General features: G+C 44.1%; 1 protein-coding gene across 4 annotated transcripts in view; it reads right to left on the bottom strand.

The window, feature by feature from the left end:
• LMO1 (LIM domain only 1) overlaps nucleotides 1-8,655 on the bottom strand; it is a 56,239-nt gene extending 47,584 nt beyond the window's left edge. Inside the window, exons 1-2 of one of the 4 annotated variants that reach the window (XM_082760840.1) lie at nucleotides 8,226-8,542; nucleotides 4,507-4,608 (exon numbers count right to left, since the gene is read on the bottom strand). In XM_082760840.1, coding sequence (XP_082616966.1) covers nucleotides 4,507-4,531 — 25 coding nt within the window. In that variant the 5' untranslated portion in view covers nucleotides 4,532-4,608; nucleotides 8,226-8,542. Of the gene's footprint in view, nucleotides 1-4,506; nucleotides 4,957-8,225; nucleotides 8,543-8,645 lie in introns of those variants that run through there. The other 3 variants (XM_082760842.1, XM_082760841.1, XM_082760839.1) reach the window with 3 other exon arrangements.
• Nucleotides 8,656-20,058: the final 11,403 nt, after the last annotated feature.

The raw sequence follows: 20,058 nt of genomic DNA on the forward strand, positions 1-20,058 counted from the left end.
TAGCTCCTTTCACCCATCTTCTTCTCACAGAAAGAGTAACAAGTTTTCATTAAATAGAGATCTAGGTTTTCAGTGCTCCAACTACAGTACTTTTCATTTCTTGAAAAGGTTTAAGCAATTACTTTACTATCTCACAGTTGTCTCATGCCTTGGTATTTGCCATTTCCATGTGCATGGGACACCTGAGGGAAACCTACCTTGACTAACTCCAGCTCTGTACTTGTCAGCTTTGGAGAAACATTCCAAATTATTATTATTTTTTTTGGTCCTTTCTGGCAAAGAAGTCTCACATGGTTTATTCCTCTGCCAAGTGTGCTCTGGTCTTATTCAGATTCCTGCTTCTACAACCTTCTCTTGCCTCTTGGTAAATATATTAATCCATTGTGGTACATCTGAATCACAAAACAACATCACAAACTAAGGACAGACCGAGCCCTGTGAAATTACACCAAGACCATGGTGTGTCAAGATCAAACCCTCAACAAACCAACAGGTAACCCAGCTAAATAGGGAAACACAGGGTCTTTGATGACATTTATCAAACATTCTTTGAATAAGATGATATTTGGGAAGATGTTAAGTGTTTCTTTTTTTGAATGGGAAGCTAGGTAATGCTGGACCAAGGAGAAGATGGTAGGTAGATGGGAACATGACAGAAAAGAAAAAAACAAGGAAAAGAAAGAGGCAGTTTCAGGAGTATTAGACAATATAAAAAAAAAAAAAAAATCCATGTAGTGGATTTCCATGTGAGTGGAAAAAAGCCACCCTGCCATTTCCTCTCCTCTTTCTTTACACAATTCTTCAGTAGGTTCATTGGAGAAAGGTACCTTAAAAAAGAAAACTAAGAGGTACCAGCATCATGGAGAAGAACTCTTCTTCCTACATGATACTATATTTCATTAGGCTTGTGGGCAACCTGTACGTGCTTTATTTTTGTGTATATAATGATTTTTATCAACAGAAGCAGATTGTCAAGACTTATCTTGCTGGAGGTATGTAACTCTCCAGATCCACCTACCAGGTGTAGGTACCCCCAAGCTGGCAGCAGACACTCATCCATGAAATCCACCCGCAGCTCTGCTGCCCTGGCTAGGGCGCTGTGGCACCATTCTTTTAACGGCACTTGCGGCCTGCCATTATACAATCAATTTCACTGCTTTTCTAATTCCAAATGCTGCTTTTCTTTCCTCCTGTGCAGGGTGAGATGGACTCTTACACAACAGGGAACCCAACTGCTGCCACTAATCCAGTTTCAAATTACCTAATATTCATTGCCCTAAATACCTCCCATCAACCTAAGGCCCATTCTCCAACCCCAACACACACAACTACTGGGTGTCTATATTCTTCATTTCATTAAAAAAAAATAATTTTAAAAAATCCATAGCTTCTTTATCTTTTTTATTTTATTTTTAAATTGAAATAAGGCTTGTGTACCGGCACACTTTTAACACAGTCCTCCCATGTTATTTACTTGGCCTACTCTTGCGATCTATTTAATCAGAGTTCTGCTTTAAAACACAAAGGATCCATGATTTGGGGTGCTGCTGCCTGTGCAAACACTGGGACAAATATGCAGCTGATCAGGGCTTTTACAAGTGCACGTACACTCAATAATTTGGTTCGAGGATATGATGTCTAGTTAACACAGTACAAGTTAGCTAAAAGGAAACTTTCGCCCTCCCCACACACAACAAAGAACCGTGATTTCTATTAGTGCGTTTCATACCATACATGCTGATTACTAGGCTGTGCTTCATTGTTAGCAGAGATTACAGCTGGGATAAGCTGCAGCTTTTTCCTAATTGCTATTATGATGACTGAATTTTTGTTTTGTGTCAAGCATTATTCACACATTATACTCAAAAATTTGATCCCTCCATGATGCATTATTGATTCCATGCAGGCAATCACACTGCCGCCAATGTGAAGAATTAATTTGGGCTATTCTACTTGATTTGCATTGCTCCATCATAGCAGAACATAATTCTATAGGGAAACACAAATTGAAAAGGAAGATTTAACAAAATATGTAAAATGCTGCTGTTCTTCAGAAGAGATGAGTCCTGAAAGGGACGAAAAAAAAAAAAAAAAAAAAAAAACAAAGCCCAGCACAACACGTGTGGTCCAGTAAGAAATAAGGTCAGCCAGCCAAATTCATCTTAGTCAGAGGAAGGTTACAAGAGTAGCCTTATGCCTCTAATAAAGTAAACTAGCTTGCTTCAACTTATATTGCCAAAGAAAACAACTGAACACCTCTGAGAGCAACACTGCTTCAAAGCCTTTGAAACCCTGTTAGCTTCATTTGTTTTCCCAGCATAAGCAATACTCAACCACTTAGCGTGTCTTTTATCCACAGTCCAGTCAACTGCAAAGCTGAACTAGAAGATGTGTAACAGATGCTTCACATCTTTTTTTTTTTTTTTTTTTTTTTTTTTTTTTTAAATGGGTTCTACTCTATTAACAAAGAAACTTAAGGGATCTCAACAGAAATCGAGATGGGGAATTTGTTCTATTTTTTCGACCTGAAGATTACCTCACAGATTTAGGATGCCAACTTCATTAGCGCAGAACCAATGCAGAAGTGCAGGAAAACTTACACAAGGGGGCTGTGACTTCACATTGCTCTACACTTAGTCAAAATTTGACTGGAATCTGTATAAGAGAGCATCCCAACAATGATGCATTTCTCCTTGGGATCAGATTTTAAAGGTGCAACATCTCTGTGAAAAGTCCATTCACATTTTTTCATTGTCCCAAACACTTCACACCAGAATGAAACAAAAACTCATGTTCCATCCCAGAAACTAGACCCAAATTCTTTTCACATTAGTAAACTAGATTATTTTAGAAATCAAAGGTGTCATGAGATAGAAGACCTCAAAACGCTAGATGCAAAGCATAGTATAGCAATCCCCCCGATTTTGGTGGGAGGCAAGGAAGGAAGAGAGGAGAGGAACTTCAGTACAAGACCCTCTGGTTAAAAGTAAGCGTATATCTGCTATTTCCAATAGCCAAGCCTTCTTTTCTGATTATCCCCCAGTACAGCTTTACTTTGGTTTTAAAATACCAGAAGACAGTTACAGGCTGGGGAACAAAAATCATTTTGCTGCAACTTATTAACATAGGGCAGCTTTCAGTACCGTTCATAATGCCCAATTAGCACACAGAAAAGCAAGTGACTTTGAATTACAAGTTTTCTTTGTCCTCACATACTTTTAAAAGTAATGTACATATTCAAGTAAAATCAATCCTACTGTCAAAATGGCCCATTTCCATTTTGTCCAAGCACATTGGACAACCCTGTGAATAGTTGTTCCTATCTGCAGCCTTGGAAGTATTCAGTAATTTCTTATACTTCCAATAGCAACTGTTAATAACTTAAAAAAAAATAAAAATAAGATCATAGAATCCAGCGACACACCTCTTACACAGCACTTCAGCCACCTATAAAGGTGAAATGAAGCAATGAGGTAGTAGCTACAAGTGTGCGCTAGGCGCTCAGATGTAGCTCTCTCTTTCGCTACACACGGCGCCAAGGTGGAGGTCTTTGGTAAGAGGCAGTGCCATTGACTGAAGTCCATCTGGACGAGTGCAGAAGATTTCCACTCTGCCCCTATTTTAATCTTTTCTCTCAGGGTACAAGCTATGAGGGGAGTCCTGAGCCACAAAGCAGCCCTCATGAAAGACCTCATTAAGAAGTTGTGATTAGACTTACCGCATCCATCCTAGAAACTACTCGTGACCTAATGGTTTGGTTGCACGCCCTGGTAGGCAACGTGCACAAGACAGCACCAGGTTGTTCTAACTCATCGCTAACACCATCTACTGTTCTTTACACCAGTTTCTTTACCCTTAGTCATCCTCAACAAGGACTAGTTGACTTTAAAAAATAACTACATGGGAAGTCCTAAAATAAGTTCTATTTCAGCTTCACTCATTAAATTACCTCCCAGGTGAACCTCCACTTCTGCCATTGAGAGAAGGGAGTACACTCAGAATAAGCTAGCGCTCTTTTTGCCAGAGCAGCTTATTAGCTTATTGTCATTATGTTTATGGCTACGAAGGAAAGCTGCGAGAAATAGATATTAAAGGCGTGCATTAAAGAGACCCAAATGACATGCAATGGGAAGGAAGCATCTCAAAATTAGATTTACAATAAAAGCTGTTAAAATAAATGGGCTAAAATGGGTATATGAGAGTAAGTTGTAGAACGAAAAATATAAACAGATATAAGAAACCAAAATCAAGCTGGTTTCGCTCTCTTCTTCAGCAAACAGAGCCTGGGGTAAAGCCTTCTGGACTGGTTCGATCGTGCCAGAGAAGAGATTAAAAAAAAATAAATTAAGAGCAAGCATGCTTTTCTCAACACAAGGGAAAATATCAGAGCTGAACGCAGAGCACTCCGACACGCACAGCGCGCATCTGTTTCCGAACTATTTATTTACCCATTCGCAGCACACAGAAGCCACCAAGCACAGGCTTGCACAATCTCAGCCCACCTACCGTCCTCCTTGTCCAGCACCATCATCTCGGCAGCCAGGAAGGGTCCGGGGACAGATGCTTCTTCTCCGGCAGCCTCCGCTCAGGGGAGGAGAGAACAAGTCTCTGGGAACACAAATGAGCTACGGTACAGCTGATCGTCCTTTAGCAGCAAGTGAGCTCTAATTACCCAGTTGTCCAGCTTTTAACCTAGATTGCACTCAGTTAGAATTACACTCAGAAATAAAGCACTTTGCAGGTACAAAAGTAGGTGAGACCGCTTTTGTGCCGCAGAATCGCGAGGAACTAAAACTGCAATTTAGGAAGAGGGGGGGGGATCGGAGCCGTCTCCTCGCCTCTCGCCGTCTAAACGGCTCAATTTACGCAGCATAATCTATTTCCACGTTAATTGCCTTTGATAGCTCGCAGCCCCGGCTGGCGCGGCTCCCCAGCCTCCAGCCTGCCCGAGCTTTTCCCCCCAGCTTCTCTCGGACCCCACGCGGGGAAGGAGGCTCCGGGGGGGCGCAGCAAAGCGAACCCGCACCCGCCGGCCGCTGCCTCCGCCTCCCGGCCCCCGAGCCCCGCCGCAGCTCGCCCGGCTCGGCTCGGCACGGCTCGGCTCGGCTCGGCAGCACCACCTGCCGCCCGCCCGGCCCCGGCCAGCCCCAGCGGGGGGCCGCCGGCAAACTTCGGGGCGCGGGGGGCCACCCGCAGCCACCGCCACGGCCCCGGGGCTACGACCGCTGTCGCGACACGCGGCGGTGCCGACAGCCCGGCTCGGCTCGGCCCCGCTTCCCAGCGGAGCGCCCACCCCGGGACGCGCCGTGGGGGCCGCGCCGTGCGCCCCAAGCGGCGCAGCTCCGAGCTGGGACCGTGCGGCCGCTCCCTCTGCCCCCTCACCCGAGGAAACGCTCCTTTCCTGCTCCTTTCCTGCCTCCCCGTCGCAGCCGATACAAAGCCTGATAGCGGGCTCCGGCTGTATATCCCTAATGCCGGGTTTTAATTAGATTCCTTCTCCCCAGCTGAAGTGGCTTTTCCTTCCCCCTTCATTCAGGAGGCTTAATCCCAGAAGTCCTCGAAACGTACCTGATGTTAAACCTGTCGTGTTACGCAGAACCGCTCTCAGCCAGCGCTCGGAACAACTCCTGCTCCCCGCTGATGCTAGTTTGCAAGTGTTCAATAAGTATTTTAGCGTGAGCGCAGCCACCCCAAGTAATCACTTCAAGTAGTATCACCACCCGAAAAGGAGAAGGACCTCACCCAAAGGTTAAAGTCTAAGAGTTAAAAGCATCAGTGCAAAAACTAAGGAGAACGCAGGCTCTTCTCCACGTGAAGCATTTTAATACCTCTAATATACTACTGGCCTCCCTTAGAAAACGATGACTTCAGAAGTGTTTCGTCATTCTGTTTGCATACTTTTCAATCCCATCGCCTTCAAAACGGGCAAACTTACCCCCAAATATATGGTACATTTAAACTATCTGGTAACTGCAAGAAAGGCAGATTTTTGATAAAGTTAGCCACCGCCTACTGCAGGCTTAACACACTTATAAGAACCAATATACATGTTATTTCTTCGCTGCTTCATAATGCCATAGAAGCTGGATCACCCCCTCTTCAAATGGGTATTTTTAAGCACTTTATCTGCTTACTCATTTCACACACCAACAATAAAAAAAGTTTTCTAACCCCCAACACATTTGTACAGCAATTAAAGTCAACTACAATTAACACAATCTGTCAGAATTAATCACGATACCTCATGTCAGTTTACTTTTTTAAGCAGAAATCTGGGCTTTGCAATCAAAACATTTATGTATTTGAGAAATATCCTAACTCATTATCCTGAAATTCATAAATGCGCTGCGCAGTGCGTAGGTTGGCTTGCCCACAGCAAAGCTGGCAGTGATTTACACAGAAGAGCCGACTAAAACGCAAGCCTTGGGGAAGTTTTTCCTTCTCTACTTTCCTCTTTTTTCCTCCACCTCTCTCCTCACAGCCTGTAATGTACATTTTGGGATGGTATTTGCCAAACTTCCACTGTAAAGCTGTATTTTCTAATACCAAGCCACGCCGCATCCGTCAAGTTACATTATGTCACTTTGAACACACGAAAAGATGTTACCTCCTGACATAACTTGACATGATGCCATAACACATCAAGTCAAAAACATTATTATTGCTGTTATTTTTTCAGTCTGCCCCCTTCATCATCAATGATATCTGTAAAGGCCACAGCAAAGTGTTACAGCATCTCTATTACTTCTCTTGGCACCGAGGTGCGCGTTTGCCAAGGAAGGTTTCCACTCACGAAGCCGTATAGCGGTTACTAGGGCCCATGGGTGACATGGGTGTCGCACTAGGGCCAGCACGGCCCCAGAAGCACTGCTACAACCCAGCCCCAGAGGCTGGCCAAGCGGGCAGCTGCCTTCGAGGCCATGGCATGGCTTGCCAAGCAGCCCAAGGAGCACGTTGCAACCTCTACCTGCAAGGCAGTGAGCGTCCTCCTTGCGATGCGCCAGGATGGCTGGGGGTAGAAAGTGTCTCTGATATTCTGCCTTCTCCATGGTGTCACAGCTATGAACACCCTCAGTGCTGGAGGAGACCTCAAAAGAAACCCCAACAACAACAACAAAAAAAAACCACAGCAAACTCTCTTAAAATCAAGGGGAGAATCGGATACTCGCCACAATGTCATGATTTTTAGATGGTGGAGAGCAGGCTGGTCTCTGACAAAAAAAAAAAAATAGAGCCAGTTATAGGAGGAAAACAGACCCACTTGTATTAACAAGCTCATTCAACCTTGATTTTAAAAGGAATTGGGTTTAGTTAGCAAAAGCTTCCATTTCAGTCCATTTGCAACCTACGCAGGTCCAGCATCCCCTTTTAACATTCACAGATGAGCGGGCAAGCGGAGCCCCTTTGAATCAGGCAGCTAGAAACGTATAAAGGTAAAGTAAGCTCTTCATAAAAAGAGTTTCTTCTCGCAATCTCACCTCCTGTCCCCAATTTCTCCAGCGCACTTTTAGAAGGGAGCATGACTTCCCCTCGAGCGTAACTGCTCCCCCCAGCACAGGTTCCCAGGCAGTCCCGCGGTGTGTCACCCCCAGCTCCCCTCCCCTCTCTCCCCAGGGGTTTGCTCCCTGCTTCGCTCCTTTCCGAGCGCCCCCCGCACCGCCTCCCCCTTTAGCCCTACCACCGCCCCACCGTCCCCTCGTACACAGCCGCTCCTGGGGCTCCTGGAAGGGGCCGCCGAGCACTGCTTGGACAACCAGCGGCTCCGCTCTCGGTCGCCAATGCCGCCAGCCCCGAGCCCCTCGTGTGTGATGAGCACGCCTGTGGTGCTCAGCGGAGCCCCGGCCCCTGCTAAGAGGCCGCTCCGTGGCCCGCGGCTCCCCCAGCCCCCCCGGGACCGCGCAGCCCCCCGGCCGCCGGATCGGGGCAGGTGCAGGCTGGCGAGCGGGCTCTGCCGGCAAGCGGCCGGGACTGGGGCACCCCCGGGTTCATGCTGCTCAAAGGCATTCGCGGAGACGCCGAGAGCCCGTCCAACAGCCCAGCCAAGCCCGCATCGCGCCGGTTCGGAGGGGAGGATGAGGATGGGGACCGGGACCGGGAGCGGGGCAAGCAGCGCAGGGAGCGCCTCCCGCCCCCCAAGTCCCGAGCCGGACCCCCCGAAGTTAGCGGGCGGCCACACACCACACGGGGGGCCGCGGGGCTCCCCCCGCCTGCCACCAGCCACCTACCGTCCTCCTTGTCCAGCACCATCGTCCCGGGCGCCGGGGGCGGCCGCCGCCGCTCGGGCTCGCTGCGGGGCGGCTCCGGGAAGGCTGCCGGGAGCCTTAGGGCCGGCGGAGCGCCGGGCTGCTGCTGCGGCCGCCTCGGCCCCGGCCCCGACCCCAGCCCCGGGCGCCAGCCCAGGTGCGGGAGCGGCGCGGGGGTGGGTGCCGGGGGTGCCGCCGGCCCCGGTCTCTGCCACCCGCTGGGGCAGGGACGGTCCCGGCGCGGTGGCGTGCGGCGGATCGCGACCTTCCCCCCCCCGCCTCAACCTCGCTGGCGCTCCTGCGAGAGCTTTCCCGGCGTCTAAAGTGCTTTTCTCTTGATTTCGCTCTAAATCTAAAATTATATTCAAAGGAAGGGGGGCGGGAGGGAGGAAAGCCGCGAACCTATCACCGAAAGCAAAGGCACTTGCCGCCTGCCTCTCTCGCTCGCTCGCTCTCTCTCTCTCAATTTATGTGCTTTGCACTCTCTCCTGCTGCTGAATAAATGCACACATTTCCCAGGGACCCTCAGATTCCCCTGTTAATTAAATCAATTCATTATGCTCAGATCTGATTAGCAGCCCCTTCCCCCCCTCTTTGAATCAATTATTCAATACACAAACATAATTGCCTGTGCCAGAGGTGTCTAAGTATTAGCTTATTTAACTCCAAGGACACTAATTACCCCTAGGGCAAGGGAACTTTTCTCATTAATTCTGACAAAACACAAAAGCACAGTTAAAGTGTGTGTGTATATACGTGTGAGAGAGAGAAAATGGGGGAGCGCACAGCCGAGGAAGGGAGGCATTACTCTAACACACGTGTTACTGTATAACTAAGCTCAATTTTCTGTCTACCTTTTGCATTAGGTTATTCCCCACAACTCCCCTTCGCTGAGCTCCCCCCAGCCTTCTTCCCCCTTTCTTTTTTTTTTTTTTTTTTTTTTTTTTAAGCAAGGAACAGATCTGCATTGCAATGGTGGCGGTTGTGGAATGAAAGTGCTTGCAATCAAACACGAAAAGCAAAAAGTATACAGGACCGATAGGGAGCAAAGCAGGATTTGCAAATAGTTTTGTTTATCAAAGCAGAAAACTGTGTGGCAGACAATCTTCTATACTTTAAAAACCCGTGAAAGAAATAGCCCTCTGAAGCAGCCGGTAAGATGATACATAATCTAGTATGTACTGGGAACAGTTCTGAATTGTTTACCATTTGAATTAATGTCAGTGCCCACTATTAATGTACTTGCTTCCTACATTTACCATAATGGGCTTGATTTCCATTAGCTGAAGCTGCAACGCTAAAAAGAGCCCAGGCAAGACTGATGCAAACTGAGATCGACCATCATTGTAGCATCTGAGACGCACGACTTCTGGCTTGCCTGTTACCCAAATTTTACCTCTGCGTGAACCTCCTTTAAATAAGAAAAAAAAAATATTAAAAAAAGGAAAGAAAATGGAGTTGTAATTGATTCCCCCAAATTAGGTTTTTACTTTCTAAAGACCTGTATTGTTCATGTCCTCAATGTGCACAGAAGTATTGAAGATTTTCTTTTTGTTTCCTTAGGCAATGCATGAGCTGATCCATTAATCCATTTGGCTTTATATATCAGGAAACTAATATTAGCTCAGCTCATCTATTAGGTTTTATTTAGGCCCCCCCATGTTGCCTTTAGTTATACTTTTGTTCAGACCGGTTCTCCTTGAGGTGAAACAGACAATTTTTGGTTGATATCAGGGCAGAAAATGGTGCGAGTCACCTCATGGGAGCCATCCCCTGCCCAGTTCCCCATCATCACATTCCCCCATGTCAGGACAGCCATGAGAAAACTTGCTCGGTTGGCAACACGACCTGCTGGCCTTGGCACACACCTTGTCCACACCGCTAAAAGCCAAGCAGGGGAGGCTGGGGGAGCCAACACAAAGACCTCCTCTTCTCCCCCACCAAAAAACCACTGCCAAGCCTGCTTGGCAACAAATGTACTGAGTTACATTCATTTGCAAGCATAAATATGTTTGGGAACATAAAGTTGTGTTTCATTAGTGCACTATAAATTGTATGTACACGTGTAAGGATAAAAATGCCTTCAACTTTGTAACACAACAAACCCCGTTAATTCTCTGGTCATTAATTTCCAGTGTACGGCACACACTGCACCCACAGGAACTTGGCCTGTCTAACTCGATGAAGCTTTTTTTGCCTCCTGAAAGAACCCAGCAGCACTTGAAAAATACTTGAAAAATGCCCTGGAGAGCATCGTGCATTGACACCTTCCTGAACGTAGTCTCGGTCCTCGAGCCTATCCCTTTTCTCACCATGGCCAGGGAGAGTTTTGGGTGCAGAGCCAGAATCTCAGGGTCTTAGCATGCAACCGCTAAGGCTCGTTCTGAGTTTGCTACAGGGGTGATGCAGTTTCCTCTAAACACAGACTTACTGAGTAGCAGGCATTTGTCTGCATGCACTGAAGCTCAAGGTCACTGTTGGGATGCCAAGGGTGAAACAGGAAGAAACTGAAGAAACAGATGTTGACTTTGGTACCATTCTTAAGAAGTGTTGTTCACACTTGAGTTGAGAGAGATGTGGTCACTGGAGATGAAAGAGGTGGAGGGAAAAAGCAAGAGGCAAATTTGCACATGTGCATGCGCATGAGGGAGCGTGACACAAGGGGAGAAAAATAATGCAGAAATCCACAAAACCTAAAACGTCCAATTCCCAAACAAGCGTTCTGCAGTTTGCTGTAATCCTACTGTTACAGTTACATGGATGTGGGGGTTTACAGCCTTAATAAGGTCAAGCCCAGTGTAAAGGTCCCACTTTAGGTAAATGACTTTTACAGTGTGGAGAAGCATTGTTCTGCATGGTTTTCAATTATATCTGTTCAGCGAGTCATTTCAGAGAAGCGAGCAAGTCTGAGTAATTTCTGAACCTCCTTCACCCAGCAGAATGTAAATGCCACACAAAGAATTTTACCACACGTGTTTGCTGGTACCCTGGCACTACAGAGGAGCAGCAAGTTCACTCCTTCCTAAAGCACACACACATGCAACGGGTGCCATGAGGAGCAAGGCTGGCACAGCCCTGACAGAGGCCAGCGCTGGAACTGGGAACAAGCCTCGGTCCCGAGCCCCCAGCCTCTAGACCAGAGTGCTCAAGCAGCTCACTGTCAGCAGAGGAGCAGCCAACGCAGTGCCAGTTTATCATTAACATTCCCCGTTGTTCGCTCCTTTACAGTGCCTTACACATGCTCTGCTTAAGCAACATTGAGAAGTCATCGTGCTCAATACTGCAGAAACTACAGATAAAAGAGACCAGCTGTGCTCCACCACAGAGGAAAGCCTCTGGTCTAATACTAACTCCTGCTACTCCTGGTGCAGGAGGGAAGGGTCGCAGGAATAAAAGCACCTGTGTGCTGCAGCAAGGAGCAGGACTCAGACCTCTGGCTCTTCCTTCACTAGCTGCTCTTACTTTTCTTTTGCTGGTCTTGAGCACAAGCAAGACAAATTGAAGTTTCTTAAGAACAACGTGAGGTTCTTATTAAATTGCAAAGGAAGCCTGCAGTATACTTAAGTCAAGCCTTTAGCAGACCCGTGAGGTTTCATATTATCCTATGCTTGAATGAGGCAGATGACTGGAGCAAAAACCAGCTAATGACATAAAAGCATTCTTCTACTTTCAGTCTCTCTTAATTAAGGAGTTGGTTAATGTTTCAGTGTTGGGAATTATAAAGCTTCATCAGGGAGGGTTTTTTTTTTTTTATCTTTCAGCTGACAGGAGAAAGAAAAATCAAAAACAAAAAAAAGAAAAGAGGAGGTGATTAAGTCATGCACCAGCCAGAACTCAACACTGAAGGCAGGATCAGGCCATAGCAAAGACCACTGCCATGTATGGTGAATTTAGCAGCTATTTCTAAAGTCAGATTTATGAGCAGATGATAGTTTTGTCCGCCAGTTTAGACACATGGGTTTTATTTCTTGAAATCACCCAAATAACCAAGACAATTTGCACAGCTCTATACTAAATTAGCTACAAAAGATCTCCCCTTTATGTTACTACCCATTTCAAAACCACTTGCACCTAGCTTGATAGTGTCAGAAGAGACTGACCACAGGCTTGACCTTATACTGCAATTCAACAATCCTGTGAAGGAGGAAAATCACAAGTGCTCTGAAAAGTTATGTTCACGGAGAACATGGGCTGCAGTTCAAAAGACCACTTAAATATAAACCTGAGATCTACAGACCTCAGTTATATCTAAACTCCTGCTTGATCTACTTAACATCTCCACATATACATTGTAAAAATAAGACTCAATTTTGTTACTGTTTTGCATGAAATTAATGTTAAATATTTTTTTTTTTTTGTAAATACAGGCTATTTAAAAGAAAATAGTTTGTTCAAAATACAGCAATTCCTCTGACAGAGTAAAAATGGCAAAGCTTCAAAAATGCTACCTCTAGAGAATGAGCTCTCTACCACTGTGATATAAGGCTGACACTTTAAGCCATTAGGCTTTACAACCTGTAGAGATCTTCTAGACAAATTTACAGCTAATAAATTACTTATTCAGAAGTTTTGCTTCTGCTCTCTGTAGCACAAAGTTAAGAAGAAAAATATTTTTTTTTTTTCAAAAATAAAAGACCACCTAAATCCTTGGTCTGCTTCTTGGTTTATAGGAAGTTTACCATGCAAAACCTGCTTCCCCAGCACAGCTTGGTTGCAATGAACTCCACAAAGTTTCTTTCTACAGAAGAAACTGTCATCAGAAAGGTTTCTTGAGTATTAAATATTGGAGGATCAGGTTGGGTGTTGCATTTTGCAGATCCATTGGTGTTTCCTCAGTACCCATAGGGTTTGTGGAGAAGGACAAGCCGATGAGCCAGGTGAATGGCTTTAGAAGAGGCCCAAATTATGAGCTAGGACCGGCTGGCTCCAGGAAAAGCACTCTTAGAGGAGACTCATCTTTTCCATGAGAAGCCTCCGTTGTCCTCCTAGTTCTTGAAACTTTCCCAGGCTCAAGAGAGACGTGTTCTTCTGTCTGAATGGTGAATCAGTTTTTGATGGTGATGTAAAATTTCAATTCATACTCAAGTCAAGCAGGAGTTCAGTATTGTACCTTTAGCCCAACCTCTCTGAGCAACTCCACACATGGACTTTGACTCTGCCACCTCTTCACACAGTAGTCTCTGAGTAGTTTCCAGAGTCTTTAATGTACGTGAAAAGAGATCCTAAAAAAAACACAAAACCACACACACCAAAAAAACAAAAAACAAAAAACAAAAAACAAAACACCTACCAAACCTTACCTGTGTATTACAGTGATGGTGCTTGTATAATGTCTCTCACTTTCATCGGGACTGATAATCTTAACTGAAGAATGTCGTTCTCTACTTTAAAGTTCATTGCTACTGCAATATTTTCTTGTATAAAGCCCTGTCTTTTACTCCTCACCTCAGAGGGTGTGGTAGGTACACCTGAAAGACAAATCCAGTATGCACACATTTGCCTCAGTTGTTTTATGGAGGAATCCAGTGAGACAGCATCTGGTTCTGGAGTGACACATGGAGCTCACGGGCTTGTTGCCACATCCACTGTTGTGATCAGAGCTTATTGCTCCCAGCCTGATGTCAAGCAGAGACTAATCAAATGTGAGATGGGTGAACAGAGGCAGAGCCATGGAGCTGGCTGCTTCCGAATCTGTTGCTTTTGGTTCTTCCTTATACTGCAGCAGCACATGAGGTTCCAGTTACTGATACATTTTTTTCCTCATTGACTTGCTACTGAAGAGACTAGGCAAAATTAACACAGTAGTCAGAGGTGGAAAGCCATTAACTGAAAAGATATAATGCAAGATATAATGCAATGTCAGGCTTATGTTGCTTTGTGGTGACAATATTCTAAGACGCTGCCAATGTCCCCCACGTTCTGTGACTCCTTCTGTGTCTACTTGGCATGGTGACATTTACCAGATCTTCATAACGTCATTCCAACAACATATCAATTAAAAAAGGTTGATTCCATAGGAAAACAGTTACTTGCTCAGTAGCGGTAGGTGCACACAAAGGACACCGCATGACTGTTGAACACTCAGCCGAGGAATTCCAGCTATTCCCATATCACACAGCCAGAGGAGGGACTGTTGCACTGGACCGTGTTTCACACATGCTTTCATCAGTGTCCAGTTTGGTCTGAATCTAAGGATAATAATCTTCTTGAACCATTAAAGAGCAAGAGGAGAAAACACATCCACAAACCATAGAGTGCTATTTTTTTTTTTTTAAATTTTTATTTTTTAAAGGAAGAAATAAAGAAACCTATCCTGGGGAATTACACAATTTCTCCAAAGACAGAAACAAATTCAACACAGGTGAAAGCTACTGGAGATCTTCTGATAAAAGTAGGCAGGTGGAGGCTCTAATGAAGGCATACACTATAGTACACATCTTGCCAATGTTTCTTAATGTGTACTCATGTACACATTAAGATGTGTATTCTTAATGTGTATTCTTAATATGTGCACTCAGATGAGAGTAATATTGATTGAGGTCTGCAGGGAAAGTTCTCTAGGAAAAAAAAATATTCTAGGAGCAGAGTCCTTTTTGGAAGATTCTGATCTTTTCCTGCTGCAACCTTTCCCCTCCCCTCTCTTTGTGCTACCCAAAGCAGCTGACAGCCAAAAAATGAAAAGCCTGCCCTGCATCTAATGTATCTATCAGATCCAGAAAGAAATTTATATACCGGTACTAAGAATGGCTGCACCATTCTCCTTAGCTGGTAGAGGGCACAGCAGTGTGTAATTAGGACTGGATTACTTTACTCAGAACTGGAGCAGAGAGCAGATGTCATGCATTAATATTGGCATTTGATTCCAGACACTTTCTCTGCCATGTTTGCAAAAACAATTTGCCTTCCTATCTTGGATCTTGCCTTGCATTTACTCTTTGATTGCTGTAATGCAAACAAAAAGCCACCAATGGCAACATGAATGTAGGACAGGTCTGTACAGAGTGCGCAGAGTTTATGTTTTAATTCCTAACATTAAAAAAATAATAATTTTCTGATCATATTGATTAGATTAATATAGCTGATATATTCCACTAAATGCCAGCTCAGACAAAAGAGGTCATGACATTATAAAGCATTTGTTAACATAAGCCAACAGGAAAGAAAAACATACCTTATTCCAAACTAATGTTATCAGATATTATCTATAGTACATGTAAGATACATCTCCCTTTTCTAACATGGACAACCTTCCCCCCCCCCCCCCCGTTTTTGCATACAGGGGACTTCAGTTTTGATTCTACTCCAGTTCAACATTTCATATACAGAATCCTTCCAGAAGGCCTAGAACTGAATTTCATGCTGTTAAAAAATACTGGCCCAAATTCTGAACTGCAGCCAGCTTCCATTTGATAGCAGCTTTATGACTGCAGCTGGGTTCTGGAGGTTTCTAAGGAGTAAAAGATGATCTGCCTTCATTTAGGAGAATCCAGGGTGTGATTGCAATGGTCTGTACTACAGAGGCACTGAGTAAACACAGCACAGTGGGCAGCATGTAATCCAGCAGAGTGATGGTGACCACCCTATCTTCATCTATATTGATTCTACCCAAAGAGAAGAGCTACTGAAACTCTGCTGCAGGGGTATGTTTGGCTTCAAAACACGCTGTTTGCTGTGCTTAGGGCACACATCAGTCTCAGACCTGTACACCAGCAACACACCTGTAGCACCCATTTCCATGTGGAAATGCTTTTTTTCTTTCTTTCTTTCCTTTCATTTAAAAAAAAAAAAAAAAAAAAAAAAAAAAAAAAAAAGAGGAGGTTGGGAAGAACGGGAAAAAAAATAGATTGCATTAACAGGGCCACAACGAAGAGACTGGATGATCTTGAGCTTGTGGACCACAGAGTCCCCATGAAATACTTCCCCTTTTTTCACTGTACGCAATGGTGGCAACTCCCCTAGTCTTAAAGAAGGGTTGTACATTGGATAGCTTAACAAAATGACTAATTACCTCGACAAATCAGGAAAAGACTACTGAAACCAGGCAGACAGACCATTCAGTACCAGTTCACATTCTTTTGGTCCATCAGCAAGTGGCAGAAGTGTAAAAACTGCTATCCTAAAACAAGAAAATAACTGGAGTAAAATGGCAGCAGTTGCCACAGTTCACTTTAAGCAGGTGAGAAACTCAGTCTTGAAGCTACAAAGATAACTACAGAAATTATATCATTCTCTCAGTGAGAGCTAGAAAAGCTTCTTGACTCACAGGGAGGTCAATAAGTGAGAGCCCAGTGGATCATTTGTTGCGTTTTTAATGCTTCATGGCTCAGGGTCAGTCAGAAATCCCTATCTTAAGGTCATGGTTAGGGCAGTCTGGAAAACAATCTTGTTTCTTTTCTGTTACTGGCAAGGCCTTGCTAGGCTCTGCTATTTTTCTCTCTCATAGCAAACCATTATAGCCTACTCCTCCTGCTCATCACACTGTGGTTAAATTCACCCTAGGCACTGACATGCAGCTTCTCGGGGATCACAGTAGCCTGGAGGACCTTCTCTGTAGCTCTCCATAGCATTACAACACAAGGCAACAAACAGCCAAACAAAGCTAACACTGAGCAACACTCAGGGGAGTAAAATTCCTTACAGTGCCCATTGATAAGTGAGTACTAATATTTATTTTTAGCTTTTTTTTTTTTTTTTTTTTTTTTAAATAGCATCAGTGAGACAGAATGAGGAGCATAGACAGCAGCAAACCTACCTGTTAAGTAAGCACTGAGCTCCATTTCTACTGCTCTAGCCCCTTGCCACTGCAGCAGTGTGGCTACACTTGACACATGGGGAAGCGGTGATAATCATCTATCTCATAACCTGCTTAGGAGACAGTCTGACTTTGAAGAAACTGGAAAGTACAGTTCAGAGGGCCTGCTAATGACTACATCTGTTTTAAATAGACATATTTTGACTACAGCTTCCATACCAGTCACTGGAGTCAAGCGATCACTTAAAAAGGCTGAGATACAACTCTGCAGTATTTTACAATGGATTTAATAGCTAAGCCTTAAAAGAAAAAATACTGCCATCCAAATACACAGCTGAAGCACAGGCCTTTAATGAACACCACTCACCGCTTAAATGTGAATTCACACTACAACACTCTTGCAAATGATCTATAATGCCTTACATTGCTAGTATATCAAATTTGCATAAATATCCCTCAAATATTTATAAACCAATAGATATAAGCATGCATTTACAGGTGAATATCAGAAGTGCATTACACACATAGTTCTTACACACTAATTAATTCAAATAATCACATTTTGCCTTATTAAACATTATGTGGATAAAATACAGCTTGCCATCAATTCTAAGCACTAAAATACTGTTAGAAAGGAACAGCACTGCCAAAAAAAGCAAGAGAGAGAACGTGCACATACAAGAACACTTTACTGAACTGCAGCTATAAGATCTAATGCCATGGAATGACTAACAATAACGTATATATTACTTTTAAACAAGCGAGCAATTTTGGATAACTTTCCACTTCTTTGTCTGGTACTTCAGTTTCAGCCTAGTGAGCTATAACTGTGCAACATAAGCAGAAAGCAGCAAAAGAGCCTGCTAACCTGCTTGCACATTTTAAAAAAGGTCTCCTCAGAAGCAAGGATAATTCCTTATTTCCTCCAGCTGCTTATTTACTGGTGCTTTCCTGCCCTCATTTAATTAGAGCTAAAAAAACAACAGTAACAACTGTCTCTAATAGTTTTTTCAAAACTCTTTCCCACTAACAAACCCTTTACTTATCAAGAGGTACTAAGAAGCACCGAGGACAGCTGTGTAGTTGGGAACAAATTTCTAAGTCAGCCCCCCTTTAAAGCTTTTATGCACCTAAGAAGTCTAGCCCTGCCTGAAAGACGGTGATTAAAGTTTTTAAAGAGTACAGAGATTTTACAGAGTAGTACGATGCTCAGGACCAATTAAATGTCATCTTAAGTACTTAACTGAAGCATTTTTTATATACCAGGAATCAGTTAAGTGGAAGGTGCCAAATTAAACTTACATTTTAATTTTGCCATTGAGTTAATCTCAAGAGATTATGCATCGTATTTCAAGAATGATTTGAGAAAGCTTTCAGTAGAACAGTCTCTGTTAAGTTGGCTTCAGAAGCACTGCAGAAGTCTGTGAAAAGAAAACACACAAGGGAAATTCAGCATACTCAAAAGCAAATAAGTGCAAATAACAACAACAACGACGACGAAATGTTGCAATTAAGACCGAAAAATGCAGGTGGCATCACATGAGGGGGTCTCAGCCAAGAGAGTATCAGTCTGTACAAGGACATTACATGAGTTCGTTCTGGTTTCAGGCAAGAGCCATAAAACCCAGATTTTCCTTTCTCCAACATGTGACAAGTTAATTTGCCACATGTAATAACATGATACAACGATCCACATGTCCTTTCTCTGATGAATGCTTTTCTTAAGCAAATATGACCAAGAAATTTTGGGGAGAAAGTAATACAATAAAGCTTTTGTGAAGGCAGGATGTCTTGTAGTTGACTGGAACTAGGAAGACTTGAAACTTATTCCAGGTCTGGTTTACACTTTTCATACAGTGCATGGCAAGTCTTTTAGGCACCAGAAGTCAGGTGGCAGGTAAAATTTTTATACATGTTTACATGTTCTTGGTGCAAACATGTAGAAATCAGAAGATTTACATGGTTAAATGGACACAAACTCTGGTTGTAAGCCCAGCCTAACCTAACCCTGGCCAACCATACCCATGCCTTCTTTTGGAAGGGTAATTAATATTATTATTATTTTACATGGATTATGTCAGTGATTGGGGCTGAGGGATGGTCCAATAACTAGAGCACAACTTTAACGACAGCCGTTAGTATGTGGAAGGGAAAGAGTAGGAATACCCTGGGCTGGCTTTCTTGCTCATGCAGGAGCAATGTGCAGCAACTCGTACCTGTGTGTCCCACACTACAACCTCACTTGGGAAAGCAAGCAAAATGCAGTAGTGGCCATCTTCCTTCAAAATGTGGGCAAAAGGCTTGTCTTCTTGTTCTTATAACAAAATACACCACCATGATCTCTGAGATCACACACCAGCAGATGGGAAGGCTGGTTTAATTCTTTCATGTGCCCGAGCAGATGTCACCTGCACCAGCTACCTCACCAAACAGACTTTTCTGGCCTAGGGTGTGCTCCTGCACCTTCTCCTGTTTAATTTACATGTAATCATTAATAAATCATTGGGCTGGAGGAGAAAACATTGCTCCAGGTGATGGAATAGGTTACTCATCCTGGTTTCCACTCGCTGCTTTACAGATTCTATTTTTGTTTTACATTGAACAGTTTTTGTCTAAACTGCCATCATTGGCATAGGGATTTGACCCCGCATCCCTCTAAGATGATGAGAAAACAAAGCCTCTTCCTCCCCTCCTCTGTGTTTGAATCCATGGCTGTTTAAATGGGAAGAACTGCATTCAGAAGAGGGATAGAGAAGGTCCTTCCACGTAGGCCGCTTTATCTCTCAGGAAAGAGGATCTCTCCTGGGAGAAGTAGGTTTGGGTCGCATGGGAGGAAGGACTCAAACACAGATCCACTCTGCTTGCCTGAGTCCTCTACCCACTGAGGGGCAGTGTGAGGAAGGTGAGCAAAAGACTTGACCCTTGTGCCAGTGCCGAGTATAGAGTTTGATTCTCGGTCCTGTGCTTTTCTAACAGAAGTCTATCTTTCCCCTTACTTTCACACACTATACTTGCTCAGTTTTATCATTACAGAACACCATTAAGTTGTCTTATGAACCTGGG

Source organism: Aythya marila (genome assembly GCF_965140915.1).
Source record: "Aythya marila genome assembly, chromosome: 5".
NCBI lineage: Eukaryota > Metazoa > Chordata > Aves > Anseriformes > Anatidae > Aythya > Aythya marila.